The sequence below is a fragment of the Notolepis coatsorum genome (assembly GCF_963971535.1).
Source record: "Notolepis coatsorum genome assembly, chromosome: 1".
In the NCBI taxonomy this organism is placed as follows: Eukaryota; Metazoa; Chordata; class Actinopteri; order Aulopiformes; family Paralepididae; genus Notolepis; species Notolepis coatsorum.
In genome coordinates this window covers 129,100,638-129,127,389 of record NC_140165.1, presented here as the reverse complement: position 1 = coordinate 129,127,389, position 26,752 = coordinate 129,100,638, and the positions used below count along the sequence as shown (strand labels likewise).

Here is a 26,752-nt window from a genome sequence, read left to right as displayed (position 1 = left end):
GTGCCATTTAAGTAGCTTCTTGTGTTTATTTCACAAAGAGTTAAGGGCCTTAACTTAAGGCTATGGACCGGCAGAAGGACAATGAGGTCGTTTTTGGGGCCAGTATTCGGGTCACATGGAAAGAGTCTTTGTGTTGAAATGCTAATTCACTGAGTTCTAAAAACAGAAGTTCCTCTCTGAAAGGAGGGAAGGTTTCGCACAGCTGATTTTCTCGCCGTGGACAGACTTTCTAGATGTTGACATCCATTAACAATCCCCTCTAACAATGAAGCTGTGTGGAACCCTGGCCCTTCTGTTGATAACTCTATCTTCAGGTAAGGTTTTATTTAATAGATTATTTGAAGGAACTTGAATGGGTACAACTCAAAGATGGCATGCAGGAGAATTCATGTTTGACCCCTTTAAAAGGGACTTTACTCAATCTGTCCGTCAGATAGAAATGTAGCCTAGTACACAGTAAATCTTGCAGTGTCAAATTAACACTATTCCCGAGTGTATTAAATAAATGTTGGTCCCACTCAGAATTGGTGTTAAATTGACTCTTGCTCTTGTGTTAAAATAATTGACAATAATTGTCTTTGGTGAAATTGGTACAGAAATACAACTTGCACAGATCTACACCCTACCCTATCTTTATCTATAAGATAAAAATAGAACTTGAATCTCTAACATACATTATAAACATGCAATACATTAAGCAGCATGATGTAGTGCGGATGCACTATCAAGGATTAACTGACAAATTCAAAGTGATGGAAACCATACATGGGAGACCTTCTGGACAGGTGTGTATGTCTCCGAGAATGTCAGTATGCAGTAGACTAGAGGGTGTAGAGGTGGTCTGATATTCCATCTGTTTTCCACAAAGACACTACTACATCATGCTGCTTAATGTATTGCATGTTTATAATGTATGTTAGAGATTCAAGTTCTATTTTTATCTTATAGATAAAGATAGGTGTGGATCTGTGCAAGTTGTATTTCTGTACCAATTGACGTAACAAAGGTTATCCTACAACCCTAGTTATATGAATACTGGCGGAGCGTCTCGCTCTGCCATATTGAGATATATCATCTCTCCATGCACGTATTGTGCATGTGAAAAAGTTGACACATGCACGTCACTTGCACGTGACCACGCCTACTCCTGTGTGCCCTTACAAAACACAGGAAGTGGTCACGCTTACACCCTTCCAAGTCTGAATTCCATGTGTGAAAAACATCCAAGGGTCCTCAGGGCGCTGAAGAGCGAGCCGCTCCGCCAGTATTCATATAACTAGGGTTATAGGATAACCTTCGTTATATTACATCTGGCTCGCGTCTCGCTCTGCCATATTGAGATCAAAACGGGCAGAGCGGACGCATGGCCACGTCAAATGCACACCCTGAGGGCCCATAAGCCCCTGACCAGGGAGGAGGGGAGTCCCGTCCACCCGCCCGTCCTAACGAGGGGGGGGGGAGGCAGTCAACTACAACCAACGTGCGAAAAAGGGACCAGTCACCCTAGAACGCACAGTGCAAGCGGGACCGCGTGTGACAGAGCACTCCGCGGTCCACACCCACACACACCTGCTAGCCCACCTGATGGCTGGGTGCAGGAGAGGTCCCAGCCCTCAGGACTGCCTGGGAGACAGAGCCCCCAGTCATTTCCATGAGGTAAAACCCAACAAAAGGACCTGGGGAGGACCAGGAGGCCGCAGCGCAGATGTCCTCCACCGAGGCCCCCCCAAACAGGGCAGCGGAGGCCGCCACTCAACGAGTGGAGTGTGCCCTGACGCCTGCAGGGGGAACCTGTCTGGCCAAAGTGTAGCAGAGGGCAATGCCCTCGCTTAACCAATGTGACAGGCGTTGCTTGGACAGCGCCTTACCCGCGTAACAAACAAACAGTTGACCGGTAGCCCTGAGATCCTGCGTGCGACTAAGGTAAACCATCAGCGCACGGACAGGACACAACAGGTGAAGGCTCGCCTCCAACTCACTAGCGTGAGGGGGAGGGTGAAACGCCTGGAGCACAATATCCCTGGAGCGATAAGAGCTCCGGATATTCTTTGGCACAAAGGCTGGATTAGGCCTCAGAGTCGCACTGTTATCACTCGGACCGCACCGAGAGAGCACACAGCTCACCCACGCGTTTAGCAGAGGTGATGGCCAGAAGGAACGCGGTCTTGAAAGACAGTCGATCCAATGGCGCCTGCTCAAGAGGCTCAAATGGGGCCCCCAACAGCCTTTCCAGGACCAGTTGGAGGTCCCAGCTCGTCGACAGAGCACGTTCCACAGGCTTGAGACGCCGTGCGCCAAGCAGGAAACGTCTCACGAGAGGGTGGCTGAACAGCGTTCTGCCCTCAAAGCCCACATGACAAGACGATATAGCTGCGGCGTATACCTTCACTGTCGAGGCCGACAGCCTATCCAGGATAGACTGGAGGAAGGACAGAACCGAGTCCAGGGGGCACGACACCAGGTCCAGGCCCCCAACCTCACACCACTCTCGAAACATACGCCACTTCCCTGTGTAAACCGCGGTAGTGGACGGAGCGAGCGCGTTCTGGATGGTGTTAACCACAGTAGAGTTAAGACGCATCCCCTCCAGATTCACCCTTTCAGCAGCCAAGCCATTAGAGGCTGCCCCAGAACAGGAGTGTTCCGCGTGCCTGAGAGAGGGCCCGCGGTGACCACGGAACAGGCCACGGCGGGGCCACCAAGAGCTGAATCAGGGCCGGGAACCACACAGCTGTGCCCCGGTCCGGCGCGACCAGGATCAAAGTCCTGCGCTCCTGATGTACCCGCTCCAACAGCTGAGCTATCAGGTGTATGGGGGGGAATGCGTACAGAATCCCGGGTGGCCACGGGTACATCGAGAAGGCATCCACTCCCAGAGAGGGGTTGTCCTTCCGACTGACCGAGAACCACAGAGGGCACTGGTAGGACTGACTGCTTGCAAACAGGTCCACCACAGCCTCCCCGAATCGGTCCCAGACCTGTCTGACTATGTCTGGACGTAGTCCCCACTCGTCTGGGTGGGGACCGCCCCGCGACATCACGTCTGCCGATGACGGCCCTACCCGTGCGCGGCATGGCTCGACCGCCGAACGCCGCGTGAAGTCCGTCGGTCCACTGTCAGGAATCGAGGCAGTATAGGGTCACCGTTCCGTCTGGACGCACCGAAGAAGATCCGGGGGCTGGGGAAACTCTGGCGAAAGTCCAACATTCTTCAATTTCTCCCTTCGCTTCATAATAACGTTCCACTGGTTGAAAGTGCATTATGAACAAGCTCACACGTGGAAAAAGATAAGGAAGGGTGTAAGCGTGACCACTTCCTGTGTTTTGTAGGGACACACGGGAGTAGGCATGGTCACGTGCAAGTGACGTGCATGTGTCAACTTTTTCACGTGCACAATATGTGCATGGAGAGATGATATATCTCAATATGGCAAAGCGAGACGTGAGCCAGATGTAATATAACATTTAGATACATATGGCCATTGGTTAAGAATACTAAAGAATAACCAAGCCTCCTCACCACTGGAAAACTACTCAATCAGGAAACTAGCATTATAATATAAACAATAGATCCCTCACCAACACATATAGGCCAAAAACCAGTCTGACAGGGAGACGAGATCAACTGGCTTTAGGTTAATTTAATTAGCACACACACACACACACACACACACACACACACACACACACACACACACACACACACACACACACACACACACACACACACACACACACACACACACACACACACACACACAAACACAGATAAACACACACACACATACACTCTCTCTCATAGACACACCACACTCCCACACACACAACACACTAGACTACACTAGACATACCACACTCCCACACATACACACACTAGACTACACTACAGACAGACACACACAGAGACACACACACCAACCCACAGAGAACCGCATGATGCAAATTAGAACCGGTTTTCTTTACCAGACTAATTCAATCACCTCTTGGTGATTAAAAGGTTTCATCTAAAGAACCAGTTTGACGAGCAGTCTCAAAATAGGGGCGTACCCAGACCTAGCTGTTGATTTCAACTCTGTATAAATTGTCCTGTTGGTAACCAGTGAGGGGAACAGAATGTAGCTGTCTCAAGATGGAACCATGTAACTTTGCTGATGACCTGCTTTGCCTGCTGTCGAATAAACCTACCACCATACAAGAGCCATTGTCTCTGAAACCGATGTCCAGTTGAATTCTTCCTTGGAACCAGCACTCTTTACCTGAAATCTACAGAAGCAGCGCTCTGCAAACAGAGTATACTGTAGTCTCGCGAGAGGTGCAGAAATGAGAGGTGCAGAAATGGGATTTGACGTCAGAGGAGACGCTCCAGTCTGCGTTTGACTGCACAGACTGGAATGTGTTCCGCGACACAGATAACATTAATGTCTACACGGAGACAGTGCTGGACTATGTTTGTACTATGGTGGAAGAAACAATCCCCACTACCAAAATGAGAGTTTACCCAAATCAAAAACCCTGGGTAGACAAATCCGTCCGTGAAGCTCTGAGAGAGCGCACCAAAGCATACAACGACGGCCTAGTGGCAGGCAACATGAATGACCACAAGGTGGCGCGATACAACGTAAGGAGGACAGTGTCAGAGGCCAAACGGCGCTACAGGGATAAAATTGAACTCCAGTTTGAACAAGCTGACTCTAGAGCTATGTGGCAGGGGCTCAAAACGATGACAGACTACAAAGGCGCCTCCCTCAAACTGAACAGTGACATCTCCTTAGCAAATGACCTCAATACCTTCTATGCAAGGTTTGATGCTGGTAATAACAACACCAGCTCACAAGCCACGGCAATGGGGGGGGGGGGGGGGTCGGCTGCTGATGGAGGCGCAGTGTTCAGGGTAACAGAGCATGAGGTGAGGCGGACCTTTAAAAAAGTGAATATCAGGAAGGCAGCAGGTCCGGACGGCATCCCCGGCCGCGTCCTAAAAGTCTGTGCCGACCAACTGGCCCCAGTATTCACTGACATATTTAACCTGTCCTTAGAACAGGCTGTCATCCCCACCTGCCTGAAGAAGTCCACTATTATCCCTGTACCCAAAAAATCCAAGCCTGCTTGCCTCAACAACTACCGCCCTGTAGCTCTCACCTCCATAGCCATGAAGTGCTTTGAGAAGCTAGTAAAGGGCTACATCTGCTCCTCCCTCCCCATCAACATGGACCCCCTGCAATTTGCATACCGCCCCAACAGGTCCACGGAGGACGCCATAGCCCATGTGCTGCACACAGCAGCATCACACCTGGACAAGAGGCAGGGGAACTATGTGAGAATGCTATTCATCGACTACAGCTCGGCATTCAATACCATAGTCCCCTCCATACTCATAGCCAAGCTCAGGGACCTGGGCTTGAACTATGACCTCTGCCAGTGGGTCATGGACTTCCTGACTGGCAGACCCCAGGTGGTGAGAGCAGGCAACTGCACCTCCTCATCCATCACCCTCAACATAGGGGCCCCCCAGGGCTGTGTTCTGAGTCCCCTCCTCTACTCCCTGTACACACACGACTGTGTGGCTCAGCGGAGTAGCAATACAATCATCAAATTTGCTGACGACACAGTGGTGGTGGGCCTGATCTCTGCCAACGACGAGAGGGCCTACCTGGAAGAGGTCAAGGTCCTGGCGGGATGGTGCCAGGAAAACAGCCTCTCCCTGAACGTCAGCAAAACAAAGGAGATGATTGTGGACTTCAGGAGGTCGGGGGTCAAGGACTACAGCCCCCTCAGCATCGACGGGGCACCGGTTGAGAGAGTCAACAGCTTTAAGTACCTCGGAGCCTACATATCCGAGGACTTGACATGGACCACACACATTGACAGTGTTGTGAAGAAGGCACGACAACGCCTCTACTTCCTCAGGCGCCTAAGGAAGTTCCAAGTCAGTCAGAAGATCCTTAAGAACTTCTACTCATGTACAATAGAGAGCATCTTGACCGGCAACATCACCTCCTGGTTTGGGAATAGCACTGCACAAGACCGAAGCAGACTACAAAGAGTGACACGTTCAGCCGAACGCACAATTGGAGGGGGGCTCCCCACCCTCCAGAACATTTACAACAAGCGTTGCAAGGGCAAGGCTAAGAGAATCATTAAAGACTCCAGTCACCCGAACAACTGCCTCTTTGAACTGCTGCGGTCAGGCAAGCGATACCGGAGTCTCAAGGCGAGCACAGAAAGACTCAGAAGAAGCTTCTATCCCCAGGCCATCAGGCTGCTAAACGAACAATGAACACTACACAACAACAACCACCAAACGCACATAGCACACACATCCACACGCACACACTCACTTTAAACAAACACACTGTAGCACCCACTCCACACTTTATAGCACACACCCACTTTAAACAAACACACTGTAGCACCCACTCCCCACACTTTATATTTATTGATGAAGGATTGCACTACAACTCGTACACCTTACTGTAAATTGTACCTAAATTGTACCTCATCCCATTTCTGCTTTGCACTATATAGTACTGTACATTAGTACACTGCATAGTATTGTATATTATATGGTAACTCAGAACATTGTACATGTCTATACCGAACACTGTGACCTCATTTTCTTCTTCTAAATTACATGCTATACTATGTTATTTGATACTATCTTGTCTAGCACAGTCTCTGGAGCGTAACAGTAAGAAGCATTTTGTATGAAAGTATTCTGTACTTCTGTATGACAACTATTAAAGAAACTTGAAACTTGAACTTCACAATTATTGTCAAGAGCAAGAGTCAATTTAACACCAATTCTGAGTGGGACTAAATACACTCGGAATAGTGTTAATTTGACACTGCAAGATTTATATGATGTGGCACGACGTCCTCAACTTGTCTGTGACGGTCTTCCATTTCTCTGTGTAGCTTACGGTTTAAGATGCTACACATGCACGGCAACCGATCCCCGCTCCTGCACGGACACTAAATCCTGTCCCGTCATCTTCAACCGCTGTTTCTCTCACAGAGTAGAGGGTGAGTTGGCACACTGCACCAGTTGTAAATGTAGTTGTTATTTAGTATAGGGAGGTGTAGTCTGACGTCACTGGTTGTTCCACCCGTATAGGGATTTATTATTGGGAAAATGGATTATCGGCTATTGTAATAATTGTGCCGCATGAACATTGGCAAGCTTTCCTTTTTTGCACAAAATGAGTTCCCTTCTACCACAAACATTATTGTTCAAGCTTTTTTTGGTTGAAATAAAGGTAGTTATAAGGTTTTAAATTTGTCGTAAAAAAAGAACTACATTTACCAGTAGGCAGCCTGTTATTCAGTAGCCAGTAGGCAGCCTGTTAGGCTGTCGCCAAACAACGTCACAGCAAGCTGATATCAAGCTAGCTAACGTTAAGATTACCTAGCTAAACGTACTAGACGTTAGCAATGTCTACTGTCGTGAACCATTTAAAATTGGGGCATGTAGAGGAGTTTCAGGAATGAGTAAAATGTGCAGGTCTTCTTCTCAGACCTGTGGGGCAGGGCAAGCACTGCACATGCATCATGCCGGCTAGCAAGCTAGCTAGCTACAACGTTACAAGGTCAAAAACCTTATAACTACTACTACTGTCGTGTCCATAAGTTCCCTGGCAGAATACTTTGTTTGTGAGGACAAAGGTATACAAAGAGGAGAGAACCATTTTAAATCGGGGCATGTTAGGAGTTTCGGGAATGCCGGCTAGCAAGCTAGCTAGCTACTAACGTCATGTAAAAAACAATAACGTTATAAACTATACACAATATGTACAACGAACGATTTACATTAGTATTACAGTGATTTAATATGCAGCGAAATAACGTTATACGATTTAAATTATAAATACAAATATGGTAACGTGGTTGTTTTCCCATTGTACGAATTGTTAAGCTTATGGAATGTAAGGGAAATCTGATCCTAGGTCTGTGACTACAGGCAGGAGGCTACGCTGTGGTGACGTCAGTCAGCAGCGCCAAATAGCAGTGGTTTCCCAGCGAACGAAAACATAAACGTTGTTATTTTGCTACCTTTACGATTAATTGCGAATATTTTCATGTTGAGCTATAGATTGTGGATAAATACGCACAGAAAGGTACACCATGCCAACGTTACTGCTTTATTTATCTAAAACGAGCCGATTTAGAAATGGTCAATGGGGAAATACATTAAGTGGAACAGAGGGTGGAACAGGAAAAAACGAAAATGACGTAACCACTACACCTCCCGAATAGGCTTAAAGTGACTTCACATTGGCAATAAATGGTATCTTTTATGTACTGATTTTATATCCAACAGATTCCTAGTTGATCTATTACTGAAATCTAGTATACAATGTAGGGTCCTCTCTACAGTATCTCTCTTACTTGATATTACTCAGTAATATTTCCTTATCTTTAATAAGGATATCCCCTCTTAGTAGTTTAGTCAGTTGGTTTGGTCTTAGTTAACCAATACTTTGTTAGTCAATAACATTTTTTTTGCACCTTTGTTTACACTGTTTATTTTTCCTAATTTTTATATTCAGAGTTCTCATTATATTGTTTACACGGTTTGTCTTTCTTCATATTTTTATATTCAGTTAACTATATTGTTTACACTGTTTATTTTTCCTCATATTTCTATATTCAGTTAATTATATTGTTTACATCGTTTATTTTTCTCATATTTTTATATTCAGAGTTAATTATATTGTTTACACTGTTTATCTTTCTTCATATTTTTATATTCAGAGTTAACTATATTTTTCTTTTTTTTTGTATTTTATTTTTTTATTATTTTTTAAACAAACATATAAACAAACATGACAACACACGATAAGATATACAAGCATTAATTGTCAGGGCACATCCAATGAGATCACATTTTAGTTAGTCGTCTTATATAAGATATACCCCTAATACCTGTTATCTAAAAAAACCTACACACATATGCTCAAGTCAATAACATTTTTAATGAGTTTCTTTTTCCTGAAAATTGATAAGAACATCTCTGCCTTGCAGGTTATAGCATGGTCACTAAGGGCTGTCTAAGCAGCTTGGTGTGTGTAGATGCCATGGCCTGTTGTGAAGGAGACCTGTGTAACAGCGCCAGGCATGTTGGTCCCAGTATAATCGTCCTGCTGGTGTCTTCGTTGCTCATCACAGTCTTCCTCTAACAAGCTACCATTTGTTCCCTCGATGGCGATGCAGTACTATTGTCCTCCGTCCATCATTCAACTCAATAACAATAAACAAAGTTTTCCACCTTTGACTTGGTCCTGTAAGTTTTAATCTCTTGTAGTGAAGTTGATCAAGAAAACATATGTCCATGCAAAAAAAAAAACACAATACAACTAATAAAAAGGCTGACACATTTATTGCTCAGTTTCTGTACTTCACATCATTACTTACAGTAAATAATAGATTGGTTACAAACTGATAGAAGATGGACCACACAGGACATAAAATATACATGGTCAATAATATTTCATGAGCAAACAAATAAATTAGATGTGGTTGGTAAATTAACCTGAGGATTAATTAACAATGTGGTCCTGGGTGCATGAAGATGAGGTCTTCCTGGTTTGATGTCGGCCGTGTCCTTACAGGCCCCACATGCAAAGCCTCTAAAATAAATATCCACATCCACTCCTCTTTTGGACAGGAAGGAAGGGAAGCAAATGTTGACAATGAAATGCATTGTGGGATTGGTAAAGAAGAACTGACATCAGATCAGGAGGCCAGTATTTCTATGCACCAGCACAAGTAAAGGACATTATTTCTATAGGCTAGGTACTGTACAAGAGTTGGGCTAGAAATATCCTGTGATCTATAGCAGACATGTTAAAGGGATAGTTCAGATTTTTGGTCGTTAAGCTGTATGAAATACTTGCCAGTAGTGTAGTGGATACTTGCAGAGTACCGCAGTCCGAGTTCTGGCCGGGTTTTGAGCGAACCAGGAAGCTTTAGACAGGCAGCAAACAGCAGAACCAGGGTCTTGAAACCAGAACGTTTTAATCACCACAACATGCAGACAAAAGGGTTCCCCTTTTGAGTGATAGCAGAATCCAAAGTGCTGGAGGATGACCCTATTTGCTGTCAGTTTGCTCGGTACTCTGTAAGTAAGCCAATAGCTTTGCATCCCCTACACTACTGGCAAGTATTTCATACAACTTAATGTCCGAAAATCCAAACTATCCCTTTAAGATTATTTCAGTGGAAATGTAACCTCTATCAAGAGGGAATCAGGCAATGTGGTGTGTCTATGGCACATTGAGGTTATTAGAGACACCTTCACAGGGGGAAAAGATAATGAAATATTCATTGAAGTGACTGGGAAAATAAAACATAGCTTACAAGTTATGAAGGAGTTTTAAAGTTAACAAGTTATGAAGGAGTTTTAAAGTTAACAATGACCTAGTCTTAGGTAATTGTCTGACACGATCATGTTGAGAGCTGGAATACAGAAACATTCATAGTATCATCAATGTGAGTTGCAGCATATCGTTTTTACACCACAACCACATATTGCTGTTTTCTTTGGCAGTCCTTCTCAGCAATGCATGAATATTTATTCAAGGCAGTATGAAGATTCTTCCTCCGCTGCGGCTCAGTGTGGAAACACTTCAAAAGAGGCACCAAAAAAACAATGCAATTTATTTTGCACATAATCTCACACACACATCCAAAAACTGTTTTGCACACATTCATTTAGTTTGAGAGTTACCGAGTTAGAATATGGCCACCAGTGATGTCATCAGGGACATTGGATGATCATTGTGTTGTGTTAATTACAGCTCAATGAAATGATAGGTAGCAGTCCCAATAAGATACTATAATCTACATAATTTCATAGAGCTGTAATTAACAACACAAGGATTCAATGTCCCCGATGACATCACCAGCCATATTCAAACTAATTTACTCTCAAACTAAATGAACGTGTGCAAAACTGTTTAGAGTTTTTCCGATGTGTGAGACTATGGGCAAAATAAATCAGGGGGGGGAGAGTTATCCATATTCTTCCACCTTAAAGCATAGATTAATTAAAGTTTCATTCAGTGCTTTGACATTTATCCCTCATCAAATCCCGCTACAATGACAGAATTGTGTTTAGCAAGAACAAAAAAAACGTAGTTAATAGATTAAAACCAACTCATAAGCACATAGTTAATAGTCGTGATCACTTCAAACAATTCCCTTGCAATAGATGAAATCAAGTCTCACATTCAGCGATTTCATTGGTGCAAAGTAAAAAAGAAACATAAGCAATATAAATATAGGCTTCTCTTCACTCGGTAAGCTAGCTTTGCCTCTACATATCCATTTGAAAGTAATACACATGCGTTGCGGAATCACAGCTTACTAGAGGTGCAATTTATAAAAACAGACTAGGTACAGAGGTGAGTTTCTTATCACTCTGCCGTCCGTCTGTCTTAAGGTCAAGAGGGGGTAGCTGATAAGGCAACGGAAGGAGCGAGGCAGAAGCACAGCGCTTGTAGAGACGTGGACGGGGAGGTGACCGCATGGCATCTCCGAGAACACTCCTTGATCTTTAAGGCAAACTGACAACACAAACATACTATACCCCTTTAGGTTTCTGACAATGCATTGTTGTACTAGGCCTACTGTATATGCGTGCTATAGGTGAACTGAGCTGATGAGACTGAAACAAATTAACAAATAAAATCTAGGTCTTCTTATGTACCTTTGAGTTTCGCCTGAGCTGTGTTCGGAAACCATCGCAGGTGAGGGATGCACAGTACGTTTTGACACCAACATGGAAAAAGTGACACCGCAGTTCCAAGGAATGTTGGACACAGAAACATTTTCCAATCTGCTGACCAAGGAAATATAGGCATTTACAGACAGTCAAATACTTTCCACAAAAGCAAAAGGGTAAAAAATACAAGTTCAAATAAATAGAAAGAATTGACAGACATGTTGGGGCATCTAATATGCAATGAATGAGCTTGACAATGCAATGTTTAACAATGTTAGCTTAAACCTTCAAGCTCACTTCTTGGGAACATACATCAACAAGACCAGGGGATGCACTGATACTACTTTCTCACTATCAATACCAACTGAATGTCTGTCAGAGGGAAGCGACAGCTGTGATTGGAGGATCAAGAGGAAAAGAGGGTGGGGGTTTGAGATTTGAGCACTCAATTCTGAGTAGTACGCTTTCAGTACCGGCTGACAATAGAGTACGGATCTGATCCATTGCTTTAATAGAGCAGTAGTTTGGAGTCACTGGCCAAAAGTGATGCAAGTGCAAGATGTAATACATTTCTCAGCATTAGAGATATCCAACATGCAAAAAAAAAAAAAATCAAGTTACATTAATTTCTCGTATGCTACACATAGCTTTTGGTATCAGGTTTAGGAAATTGGGGGAACTGTCCGATACCGACACCCTATTTTAGCGTGGCATCTACCCGATATCTGACACTAGTATCAGTAGAGTTGCATCCCTAAGCAATACGTACCTTTAGAAACGTCCACTATACAGTAGTTGACATAGGGTTAGGGAACGACCTTGGCATGTCCTGAGTGGGGTTGCTGTTGTCCAACTCTTGAGTGCATTTAGAACCAGTTTAGTACCCCACTTATAACCAGTTCAGTATCCCACTGCTGTCAAAACCATGAACCAAGACGCACAGCAGGTACACATCTTTACCTCCCGCAAAAAAAGAAGATAAAAATTCCCTCAAAATCACCCCTGAAATTAAATAAATACAAATAAAAGAAATTTTATAATAAAAACACTGGGGCGGCTGGGTAGCGCAGCGGATGGATGCCGCGGTACCTCCGGCTTGGTCGGTCGTCCATACCGACACAATTGGCAGTGTCAGCGGGTGGAAAGCCGGTGGGGTGGGTCCTGGTTGTTGTAAACAGCGACTCCTACAGGTCGGTCAGGGCGCCTGCACAGCGAGGGAGGGAACTGGGGGAGGTAGTGTGATCCTCCCACGAGTTACACTTCCCCAGTGAGAGTCCTCGCTGTCAGGTGAAAAGAGGCTGCTGGCTGTCTCCACATGTATCGGAGGAAGCATGTGATAAGACTTCAGGGCTCCCTAGACCGGCAAGTGGGGGGCAAATGCGCGCAACGACCAGGAAGGGGAGGGGGGAATTGGCATAACAACAAAAAATTGGGAGGGGAGAAAAATACAGAAAAAATAGGAGAAAAGGTAAATCAAAAAAAGAAATAATAAAAACACGGAGAGCTGCTTATATTAACCCCAAATGACTTGAGATGAGGGACAGACCTTTACTCATTGGCCGCCAATCACGAGTATACTCGTTATTGGCCGCCAACACTTGACCGCCAATAACGAGTATACTCGTTTTTAGATAGTTTGATATTTTTCCTTTGATCCCCGTTCTACACACTCGGCCGGAGCTCTCTGAATCACTGTGGCACAGCTACATACATTGGAATTGCAATGCCGATCGAATCTCACCAGGTGGCACTTTCGTCTACCTTTTGAACTCGAAAGGGATCAGGACAGACAATGAATGCACCGGACTATCGAGGCTCGCTCTGTGGGGGAGGAGCTCTTGCAAAGCAATCGCAAGCAGATCTGCTCACCTCAAAACCTATACCGTCCCGTAAACACGTGTAATTACATATAAACGAGTAATCGCGATCGCCGATGGGATCATTGGAATTATTCTTTTTGGATTACCTTCTGGCTAAGATAAGGACCCCCTATGTCTATTTTACCGAACCTGTGTTTCTGTAACGATCACAGTTTCTTACTTTGCCAGACATAAACCAAACGTTTTGTAACGATCTCATTTTCGGGGTAAGACTATTTCCCCCCGCCCCCTCTCCTTTTTCCATGTTGGACTACAAGTAGTGTCTGAAAGCGTATGGCGATGGATGAGTCAAGGGACATATGGAATCGAAAATATCCATAAGGTGGAAGACTCCAAGTCATACAATCTCAAGTCAGTTTTACTATTGGCTGTGGAAGGCACATGAGGATGAAAATTTGCTTAAAAGACGGAACCAGAGAATTGACCTCTCAAACCCGCCCTCTTTTCTTGATCCGCCAATGGCAACTGTTGTGTGATTGGAGGATCAAGAAAAGAGGGCGGGGTTTGAGATAGGTCAATTGGAACTGAATGTACAGTACATTTCATTCTAATTCCGTGGATGTAGCGCCATGAGCTACAGGTAGCAGTCGGGGGCCGAGAGGCGTGTCAGAGTATATGTTGGGTTAGTCATTATCAAGGCCTCACTCCATCTACTGCTGTAGCTAATCATCCACAGTCAACTCCCCATGGAAAACATCTCCCGTTTTCTCTCAGGTTGTGTGCTCATCAGGTTTGTTTTTTGTGCATGCATGCGTGTGTGCGTGTGTGTGTGTGTGCTCATTAGGATCTCCGTGTGTGCAGTGTGTGTATGTCTTCTGTCCCTCCTAATGCACCCACGTGAAGAAGGCTATCTCATCGAGGTCGACGGGGTAGTCCGTGAGGTACATGGGGCCTTTGTCAAAGTGCTCTCCCTTGTAGCTTCTCCATCGTCCCGCAGGCAGGTAGATGTCTCTCTCCTGCTTCCCCGGCTCCAACACCGGAGCCACCATCAGATCGTCTCCGATCAGGAACTGGGAGTCGATCTTGTAGGCCGCCTCGTCGTCATTAGCGATCCACCAGAGGGGCCGGATGATTGGGTCTCCCGTGTCCAGAACCTCCCCTGCCAACTCTAGAATTCTCGGGGCCACCAAGGTCTCGTGGAGGCCTGTGAACTTCTGCGCTATCTGCACCACCTGCAGGTTGATGATAACAACGTGTTACTGTGGTAGGGTAACCATGGCGACCATGTGACCATTCTCATTACAGACAGTGAGGCAGGTGGGCAGGTTGGATAGAGAGGCTGATACATATATTTTTTTTATCCCAATACCAACAATTGACCTATCTCAAACCCTTGGACGAAGCAACAGTTGTGATTGGAGGATCAAGAAAAGAGGGCGGGTTTGAGATAGGTCAATTGTTAAAAGACAGTTAAAAGATGCAAAGTAAGATTTCTGATCCTTTGGGATGAGCACCAACTAAACTCAGCCACACATGTATTTATGTGGAATAAGCAGGTAATGTAGTGGCTGAGTTACATTCACAGACAAAGTAATCTAACCGGCATGTACTACAGCTCCAGTGATGGGTTTTGGAAATGAGTTATTCTCATACTCAAGACATGTTCTCATCAAGAGTCTGATGGCAAGTGATGGCGTTCTTCAAGTTCATGGCATTTGAAAATGTAACAAACCTCTGGTTGCGTGTTCAAGGCAAAGTGAGGGAGATAATGGCAACAATGATGCACCCAGAAACTCTTATTTAAATATATCCTGCAGGGGGGAAATGGTACCTACACAGTTTCATTAACCGTTATGTAGTTTGTGATGTCATCCACCAGTTTCACCCAGTAAAGAGTAGTGTTCAAACACTGAGCCAATTCCCATCTGCGATAATTCACTGAAACGTTATAGGAAATGAAGGCTAAGAACTCACCCCTTAAATTATTATTGATAATAATAAATACTGTGATACATGTTGTATCTGCAGAAATAAACCACATGTATTACACACACAATACAAGCTACTACCCTCACATAGGCACTTCAGATCCCCCAAGTGGAAACTGAAAAGATTCATAAATGATTTGTGCCATATTTAATAAGCCTACTTAATAAGTAGCATAGAAATGTGGTCACAACCTACACAGGATAGTGCAATATAAAAGGGCTGTGAAATACAAAATAACCTTGGACTTATGGGACTGTGTCACATCAAATGAATAACGTTGGTTGGGAGGGAAGGAATGGGTTAATTACATTGTTTCTCTGATGTCTTGTCTGTATGTCCGTCTATGCTGTAACATGGTTGTCTTGTGTTTATCTTTTTTTGTAACAGTATTATGAATGTCTGCATCAACACACAATAAAGAATGATCTTATCTTACTTATATAACACTGATCCTATTGAATACATATTATGTGGACTTGGCACATATGGCTGATATTCTTCCTCACCTCATCATCATAGGCCCAGGGTGGAATAGAGAACTGCATGGCAGGCATGAATGCAGACAGTTCCAGCCAGCGAATGTACAGCTCCCTGTCTGGCAGGCCGTCTTTGCCTGCCAAGGCACATAAAACACAATACAGTAACATGTACATTATATCAATACAATATCAAAGTTCAATAATACAATGAAACAGTCACAGACATGCCCCCATTGACCATATTCACGTGGTGGCCATTTTGCTCCTATGCTCGGGTTGAGATTCCTTTCCACCCTGTTCAAGGGCCATCATGACATAATGGCCACCGCGAGGAGTATGGTCAATTAGCACAGCTCCTCCTAACTTCTGTAAACGAGGTGATTTATACCTGTGGTACGGTTGGGGTATGCATTGCCTCCGATCATATCAGGCAGGACAAACTGGTAGCCCAGTACGCTGATAGTCAGGACGGTAGGGATGATGGACTTCAGGCCTAGCTCATAACCCCACACAGAGTCTCTGTCAATGATCCTGAAGAAGCAGGAGATGTTCTGACTCTGGTATCCCACCCTCAGCTCTGCACGCTCGTTGAAGGGGATCGCCATCTCCGTGTAGCGGCGGGTGAAGGTGGACGGGTCGGTGAGCGGGACCAGGGTGCTGAACTGGCGAGGGAGGTAGCTGGTCTCGCCCGCGTCGAACTTAAAGGAGGTCACCCCATAGCGGTCTTCAAGCATGCGGAGGTGCGAGGAGTACCACTCGCGGGCGTCCGGGTTGGTGAAGTCCAGGATTCCGCCAATACCGTTCCACCACCGAACGAGAGCGGGCAACTCGCCGCCGGGTTCCCGCACAAACAGCCCTTTCTCCACGCCGACGCCGAAGTTGATAGAGTCGTAGTTGATGAACGGATGAGTCCAGAGCGACACTTGGAATCCGGCCTCTCGCAGCTCGTCGAACATCCCGCTGGCGTTGGGGAACTTCTGCGGGTCGAAGTCGAACTCCCCGTAGTCTGCGGTGTAGCGGTCGTCCAGCTCCAGGTGAGAGCAGTTGAAGCCGTGTTTGGTGATGTCGGCGGCGTAGCGGAGGAGCTTCTCCTGGGTGACGGACGTCTTGTGGAGAGCCCAGGTGGACCACACTGGATGTTTGAACACCTGCGTAGAAGGGACCTTGATAGGCTTAGGGAAGTACCGACGCACCTGGGGGGGGGAAACACACACAAAACAGAGCTAAAACTACAGAGATTACCCAGTAGAGGCCTCGCACGGAATGTTCGTGTAGGTAACCCCTTCTCCTTCTTCCATTATGGCTGCCTGTGACCTTTGGTAACCCCTTCTCTTTCTTCCGAAGGGCTACTTCCACAAAAAAACTAAGAACTCACCAAAACATCTCAGTAGCAACCTTATGTTCTATTTCATATATGGAGATTCATATTTATTTATGTATTGCATGCATTTCTACATGTTATTTCCTATTTTGTTTATTCATCCCAGTATCTTTCTTTCTTATGTGTGGAATTCTACAAGGCATGTAGGTGTATATGGGTTTGAGGATGATATCCTTCAAACAGGCAATAGTGATGATATAATTTGGGCAGTGCTGAGCTGGGTTACTTTCCTCCAGTGTATTTGTCCCCCGGCCCCACCCAATGGCCCCATGCACACACAAATCGAAGTAAAAAAAAAAAAAAAAAAAAAAAAAATTTAAACTTCGATTTTTCTTTATGTTCGAAGCTTGTGCCATCGAACGAAGCTTCGAAGTATTTAAGACAGCACTAGCTGCCTGTGACCTTTGGTAACCGCTTCTCTTTCTTCCGTTATGGCTGCCTGTGACCGTTGGTAACCGCTTCTCTTACTTCCATTATGGCTGCCTGTGACCGTTGGTAACCGCTTCTCTTTCTTCCATTATGGCTGCCTGTGACCGTTGGTAACCCCTTTCAAAAGAAAATGCTTAATTTCTGTGCAGTGGTGGAGGGGGTAAACACTGGACGAACATGCTAGTACTGTTCTACTGTGACTTGTTGACCAAATGATAATTTTTTTGTTGATATACTCCTTGTAGCAACCGTTCTTCCATCGCCATGTACAAAACAATGGTTGCTATGTTACAGGCAGCCATGTTGGAAGACAGAGAACTACAGCAAAGTTTCGTGCAATGCCTCTTACATTAATTTAGATCTTATAGTATAACTAGTCATAATAACATAATACCAGTAATACAGTGCAATCACGTACAAAACAAGATGACGACATGACGCTGCACGCTCATTATACACACCATATATTTGTGAATGGAGGTAACATCAGACCCCACACACACTCTGTAGCTCAGTTCAGGCAAAGCCCGTTGTCCCTCTGGTGGCCTGAAGGGGGAGTCATGGTACCGGGCCTGGAACCTCAACGTCCTGTCCCGTTCGGACCACCCCAGATGGAATGGAACAGAGTCGTTAATCTTAATTGCAGTAGCATTCGACGACAACCAATATCGCTCCAGGATTCCCCCGAAAGCGTTCCGATTGGAGTAAACATCGCTGGTGACGAAAGGGCGTGGTTCCTCCTCACCCTGGACTCTGATGGGCCAATGCTGTGTCGCTGACTCCGCCCCTCCATACCAGTGAGAGTCGTTATAGGCCATGGCGTGCTCCACCACGTGCTCCTGTTCTAGCTCCTCCCACCTGACACGGTAACACATCACAGTGTCCTTGAGATGAACGGTCTGAATGAAGAAGTTGAGCTTGCCAGAATCTGATTGGCTACAGCTCAAAATGTTGTCCTCCTTTGAGCACGAGTCCAGGTTGAGAGTGCCAGACCTGGGAGTGGAAGAGAAAGAGGTTGGATGAATGTGTTTCACAGAAGAGATGGAGGGAATACAAATTGAGTCGTTAAAAGCAACTCAAAATTTGCAATATTATTGAAGGGGAATGCCACCCAATTTAAGAATTACCGGTATGAATGAATGAAAACGTTATTTTAACAGATTGCAGAATGGGTACAATACAGTACGGCTCAATACACACAATTGTTAAGGGGATGCAGACCAGAGAAAGACGTTTGTCTCGTTTACATCAGAGTCCCCCATTTTCAATTCATAGTGACATTTATGACATGCACAACATATGACATCATGACATTTATGGCATAGGGACATGCATGACATACAGGTATTTAGTTAGTACAGTTACATTTGTGACATATACAATATGCAAATATACAGTACTGTTACCCATAGATCCTAACAGAGTATATACATATGATGGGGAGGGGACTGTACATTAGGAGGGGGTGGGTGGGTGGGAGAGAAATATAAATACGGTAGAGAGAGAATATATACATACGGTGGGGAGGAGACTGTCTATTAGGAGGGGGTGGGGGTGTTTGGACATTTACGGTGGCCAGTTTCTAATTGCAGCCTCCCGTAGGTGCTCTTTAAGAGCGGTTTTGAATGTGGGTAGGGATTCACATTCCTTTACAGCTTTGGGTAGGGCGTTCCACATTGATGTGGCATAATTGCGAAACGTGTTTATTCCCTTGTTTGAGCCGAATCTGGGTTTAACATGATTTGTTGAGCTTCCTCTGGTGTTGTGGTCGTGGTATTCACTGACCTTTGGGAAGTATTTTGACATGTACATGGGTACCTTAGTCATATAGTGTATCTTGTAGACCAGGCCCATTGCAAGTTGCTGTACTCTGTCGTCTACTCTAAGCCATCCTAGGTTGTCAAAGTGGGCCGGGGTGAGGTGGGTTCTAGGGGTAAGGTCAAGTAGAACCTCTGTAGGACCTCTGTTGCCAAATTCTCATTTGTTTATCAAGGTGCAGTGATGTGGAATGATATACAAAATCTAATAGAAACATGTTCCACTTTAAATATATTTAAAAGTAAGCTTAAAAAATAACTACAGATCCTGTAGTCTATAGTATCCATGTGTATTTGTGTGAAGTCTTTTTATTTGATTTTTCCAACATTATAATAGTTGTATAATGCTGTATGGGGGGGGGGGGGGTATTTTTGTGTAGTTATCCTATATAGGTTTAAGAGGGGAGGTCACTTATAAGCCCTTGTTTTTTTTTTTACCTTTCCTGCACATTATAACTGTTCTTCTTTTACTTATTTTATTCCAGAATGTATGTTTGTAAGTGCAAATAACAATAAACAAAGAAGTCTGACCAGTTTTTTTTGTGATGTTTGTAATCTTGTTTTTAGCGCCTTTGAGGTGCTTTGGTACCATGAGGTGCACGCATAGTCATAGTACCCTTGAATGAGTGCTCCTGCCAGAGTCTTCAGGGTATTCTTGTTTACCAGTGAGGAGATCCGGTACAAGAATCTAGTTCGTTGGTTGACTTTTTTTTATTACCTTGGATGCCATTTTGTCACAGGAGAGATTAGCCTCTAGGATGGAACCCAGGTAGGTAATTTCATCTTTCCTTGTAACAATATTGTCACCCACTGTAACTGAGAAGCAGTCGGTCTTGCTGAGTTTGTTATTTGATCCGAAGAGAATGGACTCCGTTTTGCCCAGGTGTAATGATAGTTTGTTATCAGCGAGCCAGGTGCAGATTCTGCCGAGTTCAGAGCTGAGTATGATATTCCTGGACCCCAGGACACTTCAGTCAATACATGTGAACAACACGCACCACTCTCTCCTAAAACTAGAAATCTCAGATGTGTCACCTGGATGTAAAATCTGGGGCACTGATTTTGTGATAAAAGGTCTGCGGTCTTTAGGGATGGGTACCTTTCACATTTGAACCGATACCGGTACCTGTGAATCGATACCTTTTTTCGGTACTTTAGTCTCAAGAAATTTAATTTACCTACCTCAGTCGTAGAAAAAGAAATTCAAACTTCAAATAACTACAATTTCGACAGTTTTCGGCTTGTCATTGCTCCGACTGCTTTGTTGTTGAATCAAGTCAAATCCTAGGTAAGCATATATTGTGCGTGTGAACGTTGACATGAAAAGAAAAAAGTAAAAAAAGAAATAAGAAAATAAAAAAATATTTCTCTTTATTTTCTTTTCGGTTTCTCACTTGATTCGATACTCGGTAGTACCGACGTGTTTCGGTTCGGTGCCTCAAAAGTACCGAATTCGGTACCCATCCCTAGCGGTCTTACACTAGGCTGGTAAAGCTATGCCTCCTAAAGTGTGAAAACGGGAGTACAGGAAGTACCGGCTACAGGCTTTCCTGTTTCGACAAAACAATTATAGAAACGTGTGAAGTGCACAATATTTCCTCGTTTAAGCCACTGCAACGGCTTTGCCTGAAGAATTTACTACATGACCGGGACGTTCTAGCTTGTTTGCCGACAGGATTCGGGAAAAGTTTGGTCCGTTCGGAGTCAGCTTCCAGGGGAAGTACATACACCGGAAATTCACACTTTCGATCGTAGTGCTTTACCAGTCTTTATCTCACGGAGGAGATAAAACTGGGAACAAGGTTAGTCTTACACCCCAAAAGTGGTTAAGACCTGTTAGCAATACTACAATATAAAAATCATTCAACATAATACTTTATGGCTCCATAAATCCAGTGCCCCATTCACTGTGGATTGTCTTTTACATCACAAAATTAAGGGTTCCATCTCTGATCTCTAGCTTTAGGAGAGTGGCGCATGTTCACAAATATGGATTGAACTGTCAAATATTTGAATCCCTAGTGCGTTTTATTCTGCCAGAAATGTGTCAGCGCAAAACACAGTGAAGTTACAAATGTATCAAAATGTGTACATTTTACATTATTACTACACTACAGATTCATTATACAATCAAAGATCCCCTGCCTATGCGTTATTTGTGTGGCATGTCGATTGTGTAAATGCATGACAATGTACTACATCCATTTCTGTCCACAAGAGGTAGGCTACTGTCCGAGCACGTGATCAGAACCCTTCCCCAGGGTGTCCGTCTTCTGTCTAGCTGCCCCTTAAGGCAAAGTAAAATATATTGTTGGTTTCCTGTTGGTTGTCAGTTTGGCCATGGGTAGGTAGGGAATTTATTTAATTTTTTTATTTTATTCTTTCCCACAGCGACTATGGATAGGGAATTTCTTTATTTAATTAAAATGTTCACAACAATATGGATGCATGTACTCTGCCAGCATGTTTAATATCCATAATACTAAATGTTTGACTAAGATTTCTATGAAACTTTATTCTAAAAAAAAAAAAAAATTAATAATAATTTTTTTTAAAAACTCATAAAATATATTGGGTCGCACCTAAATCGGCAGGGTCGGTCGGCAACCGGAAACCCAACTATTAATTTTGTTAGGCCTAACCATCCTCAAAGCTCAGACAGGCAGGCAGGCCCGGTGTGGCTCAGTACAGAGGAACCGCTGGCAAGCAAGACAGATATGCGATAGACTGGCCAACAAGCTGCCCAACAAATCAGAGCAAAGTGGTGGAGGATGTCAACATAAATAGTGATCCTGATCTTTATTTGGACGTCTTTGGGGCCTAGTGGTATAAATAAAAGAGGGACCTTAAACATGACATGTTTACAAAAGAAACGTTACACACAAAAGCATACCGGTAGTAAACAAGCCAGACCCGGATACATGCCAGTGTGGATATGTGTTGGTGGATTATGATTAATGTAAAGAACTATGTACCATACAGTATGTCTAACACAGTGGTACTATATCTGCATGCATTACAGCGTCCAGTTAGTGCAGAGCTGTTTTGGGAACATTTGGGGGTGACGTTACTTGCCATCAGGGGCTAGAAAGGGTTAAAGAGGAAGTTAAATCCTAGAGCATATTAACATGGTTAAATAATGGACTGTTGTTCATGACACACAGGGTGTCTAGTTAGTGTAGAGGTCAAAGCACTGGGGCGTCTGGGTAGTGTAGACGTCTACACTCAGTAGCAAACCCACCTGAAAGCCATGGTGAAGATGACGGCTCCTGCCTGGCTGCGGATGATGAAGCCGTCTTTGTTGAGGTCCAGTAGTTCAGTCTTCAGCAGCTGGGCTTTGCGAAGGGAGGCCGAGTAGTAGCACCAGGAGACCACGGCAGCCAGCACCAACACACAGCCCAACATCCCTGCTGCCACCAGGGGGCGGCCTACCCGACCATGCTTCTTCTTCTTCTTTAGGGGGGAGCCAGATGCCCCTACAGCCATGTTCTGGTCCACAGGAGCCCCTGGTACAATCTGGTACATACTGCTAACTGGGGCGGGTTCTAGAGTGTGTAGGCTTTGGTTTAAAAATAAGTGAAGGCAGTTGACGGGTCGAATAAATGCGTTGTCACCGATGTTTTCCCCTCGCTGGCGAGCGTGAAAGTGGAAGTAATCAGGACAGATGGCTGAGGCCCATCATCATTAACCAGGGTTCCATCTCTGGAGGAGCGCTGCTTTTGCACACCTGGTGGAGAAGACACTCAAGCTCAGTACTGCATCATTTGAATCCACAGGTCTGAAAGTACTGCATGAAGACAAGACAACAATCGAGAGCCACTGGTAGCAATCGCCACACCAGTCCCACTATTATTGTGGTAACCTTCATTTCCATATAGAGCACAGGTTATTTGCTTACCAAATGACAGTGAGGCTATCGTAGACAGGGTGAGCAGTTTTAAGTACCTGGGAGTCCACATCACAGAGGACCTGACATGGTTAACTCATAGACACTAATAAAAAAGGCGAAACAGCGCCTCTACCACCTGAGACAATTAAGGAAGTTCAGAGTATCAGGGAAGATACTCCACTCGTTCTATTCCGGGGCTGTAGAGAGCATTCTGACTGGGAACATCACTGCCTGGTTTGGAAACAGCACGGCTCAGGACAGGAAGGCCCTACAGAGAGTGGTGCACTCAGCAGAATATACTAGGCCCTAGGGTATTGCACTACCACCCCTGCAGGATTTATACAATAGGAGGTGCAAATCCAGAACCTGTAGAATAATGAAGGACCCTCACCACCCCAACAACAGCCTGTTCAAGCTGCTGCGGTCAGATAAGCGCCGCCGTATATATGCAGCAAGAACAGAGAGACTAATGCTCAGCTTCTTCCCTCAGGCCATCAGAACAATGAACACTGATCTCTCCACACACAAGCACACATGAACACACACAACACAACATTCTGCACTCGCACACACACAAACGCATCACAGGTCACTTTAAACACACAAGAAAAGGACACTTTAAGAAAATAACTTGTTGTGATTGTTGTATAGTATAGTAACAGCAAGTATAGCATAGGGACATAGAAGAAAAACTGCACATTGTAATACCTGTATGTACATAGGATCCAGTGCCTTTAAGCGATTCATTAACGTCTATTTACCATGTCTAATCTTGTTATCTTTTTAATTATTATTACTCTTACTATTGTTTTTATTGCACAATCAAAGCGGGCATGGCCAACCGCATTTCACTGTATGCCCTGGTATGTATGTGATGAATAAAACTCTTGAATCTTGTTGCCCATAAAATACAGCTATGGATTAAATAGGCTACTGTGGGCTATTCTGATTTAAGATAAAAGCCTAATAACAAACACATTTATGTCTTTCACTATATGCCATAATATCAGTCATCTCTCCAAAATTGGTAGTCCAACACCAGTATAATACCCTGGCTGGCACACGTGTTCCTGGGCTGGAGCACAGCTGCAGCAGAAGCAGCAGAGGCTGTAATTTGTCCCCACACACCTGACACTGACTGCAGGTGGGAAAATTAACTACACCACAAACCAGGCTGCCTAAACACCCTGCGTCAGCATCTTTCAATATTTATCTGTCTGGGCAGGGCACCTAGGAAATCAGTGAACAATATTTATGAAGGGGAGCCATTGAATAACTATATACAGCCTGGAGTCCTGGACTATAATCCACTGTAGAGCTTGTGCTTCTGTTTCAGGCCAACACTCGTGTCAGGTTATTTGTGTACGGTAAGGAATTGATCTGTGGGCTGAATCATATGGGGGAAAATAGAATAACAATAATAGCCTAATAATAATAAACAAAGAGGTGAGTCAGTACTATATAGCTCTTTAAAAGCGACGTTCCCTCTCATCTTTCGACTCCTGTTCTGTCTGTGATTAGGAAAACAGATAACAAATTCTGACGGTCAGATGCTTTTTGGGTCCAAGAGCGCCATGCGGTCATTAGAGCGGTATTTTGATTTAATCTATCATTTACAAGACGCAACTTTCCCAAACCACATCACTGAGCCTCTAATTATTTGATTAACATCATCCAAGGTCTTCTGATTTAAAGATCCTCTCCACTCTCCCTGTGTTTCTTTAGGGACCGCTACACTGATGCCGCCGCCGCCCCCACCCCCCCCCCCCCCCCGCCCCAAATACAATTACAAAAAAGGGGGGAAAGTAACCTACTTCTTTTTAAATAACTTAGAAAGTGTCTTTTTGGCACAATAAGGAGAGAGCACTCAAACGATGCACCAGTTTCCTGCTTTTGGTCGCTTCCTGCTAATAATGTTCTGGGGTCTGTTTGTCAACACAAGTTCCTCTTTTTCTGAGGAAAAAGGATTAAGCCACCGTCTGGAGCGTGTAGTAGTCTGATGTTGCTTCAGTTTGCAGGGTTTCATACTTTCATTCGCCAATTTCTCACCTTGACACATTCAGTTCTAATTTTGTCATGTATATTTGAGATATTTAATATATCCTAGGTTGCACACTGACATAGCCTAGAATAAGTTGTCTACATGTCTAGCTTCCCAATATTTTGGCAACATACCCAAACTATAGTGTGCCAAAGTTATGCAGTTAGGCTGCAGGCTAGGATAGAGCAGGCTGGTGCATCGTCAACACACACAAGTAAATGTGAAATATGGGGACATTAAATGGACTTACAATTACATCCAACTAACCCGTCCCTAACCTTATTAACCCTGTAACCAAACCATAACCTTAACCCAGGATACTAAAATAGCTTGTCAAACTAAATCTGGATGTCAAGTCATACATGTCCTCATTTTGTCCCCAAATCAAGTCCTAATTTCATGTGTATGAATGAATGAAAACTTTATTTAACAGATTGCAGAATGGGTACAATGCAGTATTGATTGATTGAAAACTGTATTAACAGATTGCAGAATGGGTACAATACAGTACAGCTCAATACATACAATTGTTAAGGGGATGCAGACCAGAGAAAGACTTTAGTCTTGTTTACATCAGGGTCCCCCATTTTCAATTCATAGTGCGTGTGTAGTGTACACACACACACAGTGTGTGAAGTCATACATTACTAGTTTTCTTTGTTTCGTATCTAGCCTATGGTCTTTGATAAACAAAACTACTGTATCACAAACTGTCCAACACTATTATCTGACCTCGCTTATTCATCGCAGAATAAGAGAAACCCATTGTGACCTACAGTTTTAGGCTAGCTATCTGTAGTGTGTATAAGAACCATGTTTAAAGAGTCGCCATTTCTTTTTTGTAGCCCTAGCTACATTATTTTCTTTTAAGAATCAACATTCAATTTCACTAACGTTACTGATTAAGCAAATAACAGTACGCTTATTTACTGGTGTCTGTTTGTCGATTGTTCTGCATCGATACAGTAGTGCACTACACTGTAACCAGTTGTACCAGTTGACAAACGTTTGTTTCCCCAATAATCAAAGCATTGAATGTTCTCAGTTGCATGCCCACGATTATTAATTATTGTAGTAAACATTGCTTCTATGGAGAGCACCAAAAGGCCGTACTTTAGTCAGTAAAACGTTCAAGAAAAAAGACTTTACTCACCCTTCATACGAGTCTCGTTAGCACAACACACC

At 44.2% G+C, this 26,752-nt stretch overlaps 2 protein-coding genes across 3 annotated transcripts; one reads left to right on the top strand and one right to left on the bottom strand.

Moving 5' to 3' along the window:
- The first annotated feature begins 193 nt into the window (after nt 1-193).
- Nucleotides 194-11,321, top strand: LOC311239336 (lymphocyte antigen 6S-like). Its single transcript, XM_084327642.1, has 3 exons — nt 194-314; nt 6,916-7,023; nt 9,022-11,321. The coding sequence occupies exons 1-3, from the start codon at nt 266-268 to the stop codon at nt 9,174-9,176; spliced, it is 312 nt and encodes a 103-aa protein (XP_084183768.1). The 5' UTR covers nt 194-265; the 3' UTR covers nt 9,177-11,321.
- LOC311239317 (myogenesis-regulating glycosidase-like) lies at nt 10,353-26,752 on the bottom strand. Of its 2 annotated transcripts, none has more exons than XM_084327622.1 (6): nt 26,721-26,752; nt 22,879-23,364; nt 18,282-18,813; nt 16,399-17,203; nt 16,038-16,144; nt 10,353-14,774 (listed from the first exon to the last, which is right to left on the bottom strand). In XM_084327622.1, exons 2-6 carry the CDS (start codon nt 23,160-23,162, stop codon nt 14,427-14,429), a joined length of 2,076 nt encoding a protein of 691 aa, XP_084183748.1. In that variant the 5' UTR covers nt 23,163-23,364; nt 26,721-26,752; the 3' UTR covers nt 10,353-14,426. The 2 variants fall into 2 exon arrangements, with proteins under 2 accessions (XP_084183748.1, XP_084183749.1); XM_084327623.1 differs by having other exon boundaries at nt 16,399-17,158.

Coding starts and splice junctions, on each gene's coding strand:
- LOC311239317 (XM_084327622.1), bottom strand. CDS start 23,162: ATGTACCAGATTGTACCAGGGGCTCCTGTGGACCAGAACATGGCTGTA. Junction 17,204..18,281: donor CCTCCATTCACAAATATATG/GTGTGTATAATG, acceptor TCCCCCCCCCAG/GTGCGTCGGTACTTCCCTAA. Junction 14,775..16,037: donor CCTGGGCCTATGATGATGAG/GTGAGGAAGAAT, acceptor ATCAACCTGCAG/GTGGTGCAGATAGCGCAGAA.
- LOC311239336 (XM_084327642.1), top strand. CDS start 266: ATGAAGCTGTGTGGAACCCTGGCCCTTCTGTTGATAACTCTATCTTCA. Junction 315..6,915: donor GTTGATAACTCTATCTTCAG/GTAAGGTTTTAT, acceptor TTCTCTGTGTAG/CTTACGGTTTAAGATGCTAC. Junction 7,024..9,021: donor TTTCTCTCACAGAGTAGAGG/GTGAGTTGGCAC, acceptor TCTGCCTTGCAG/GTTATAGCATGGTCACTAAG.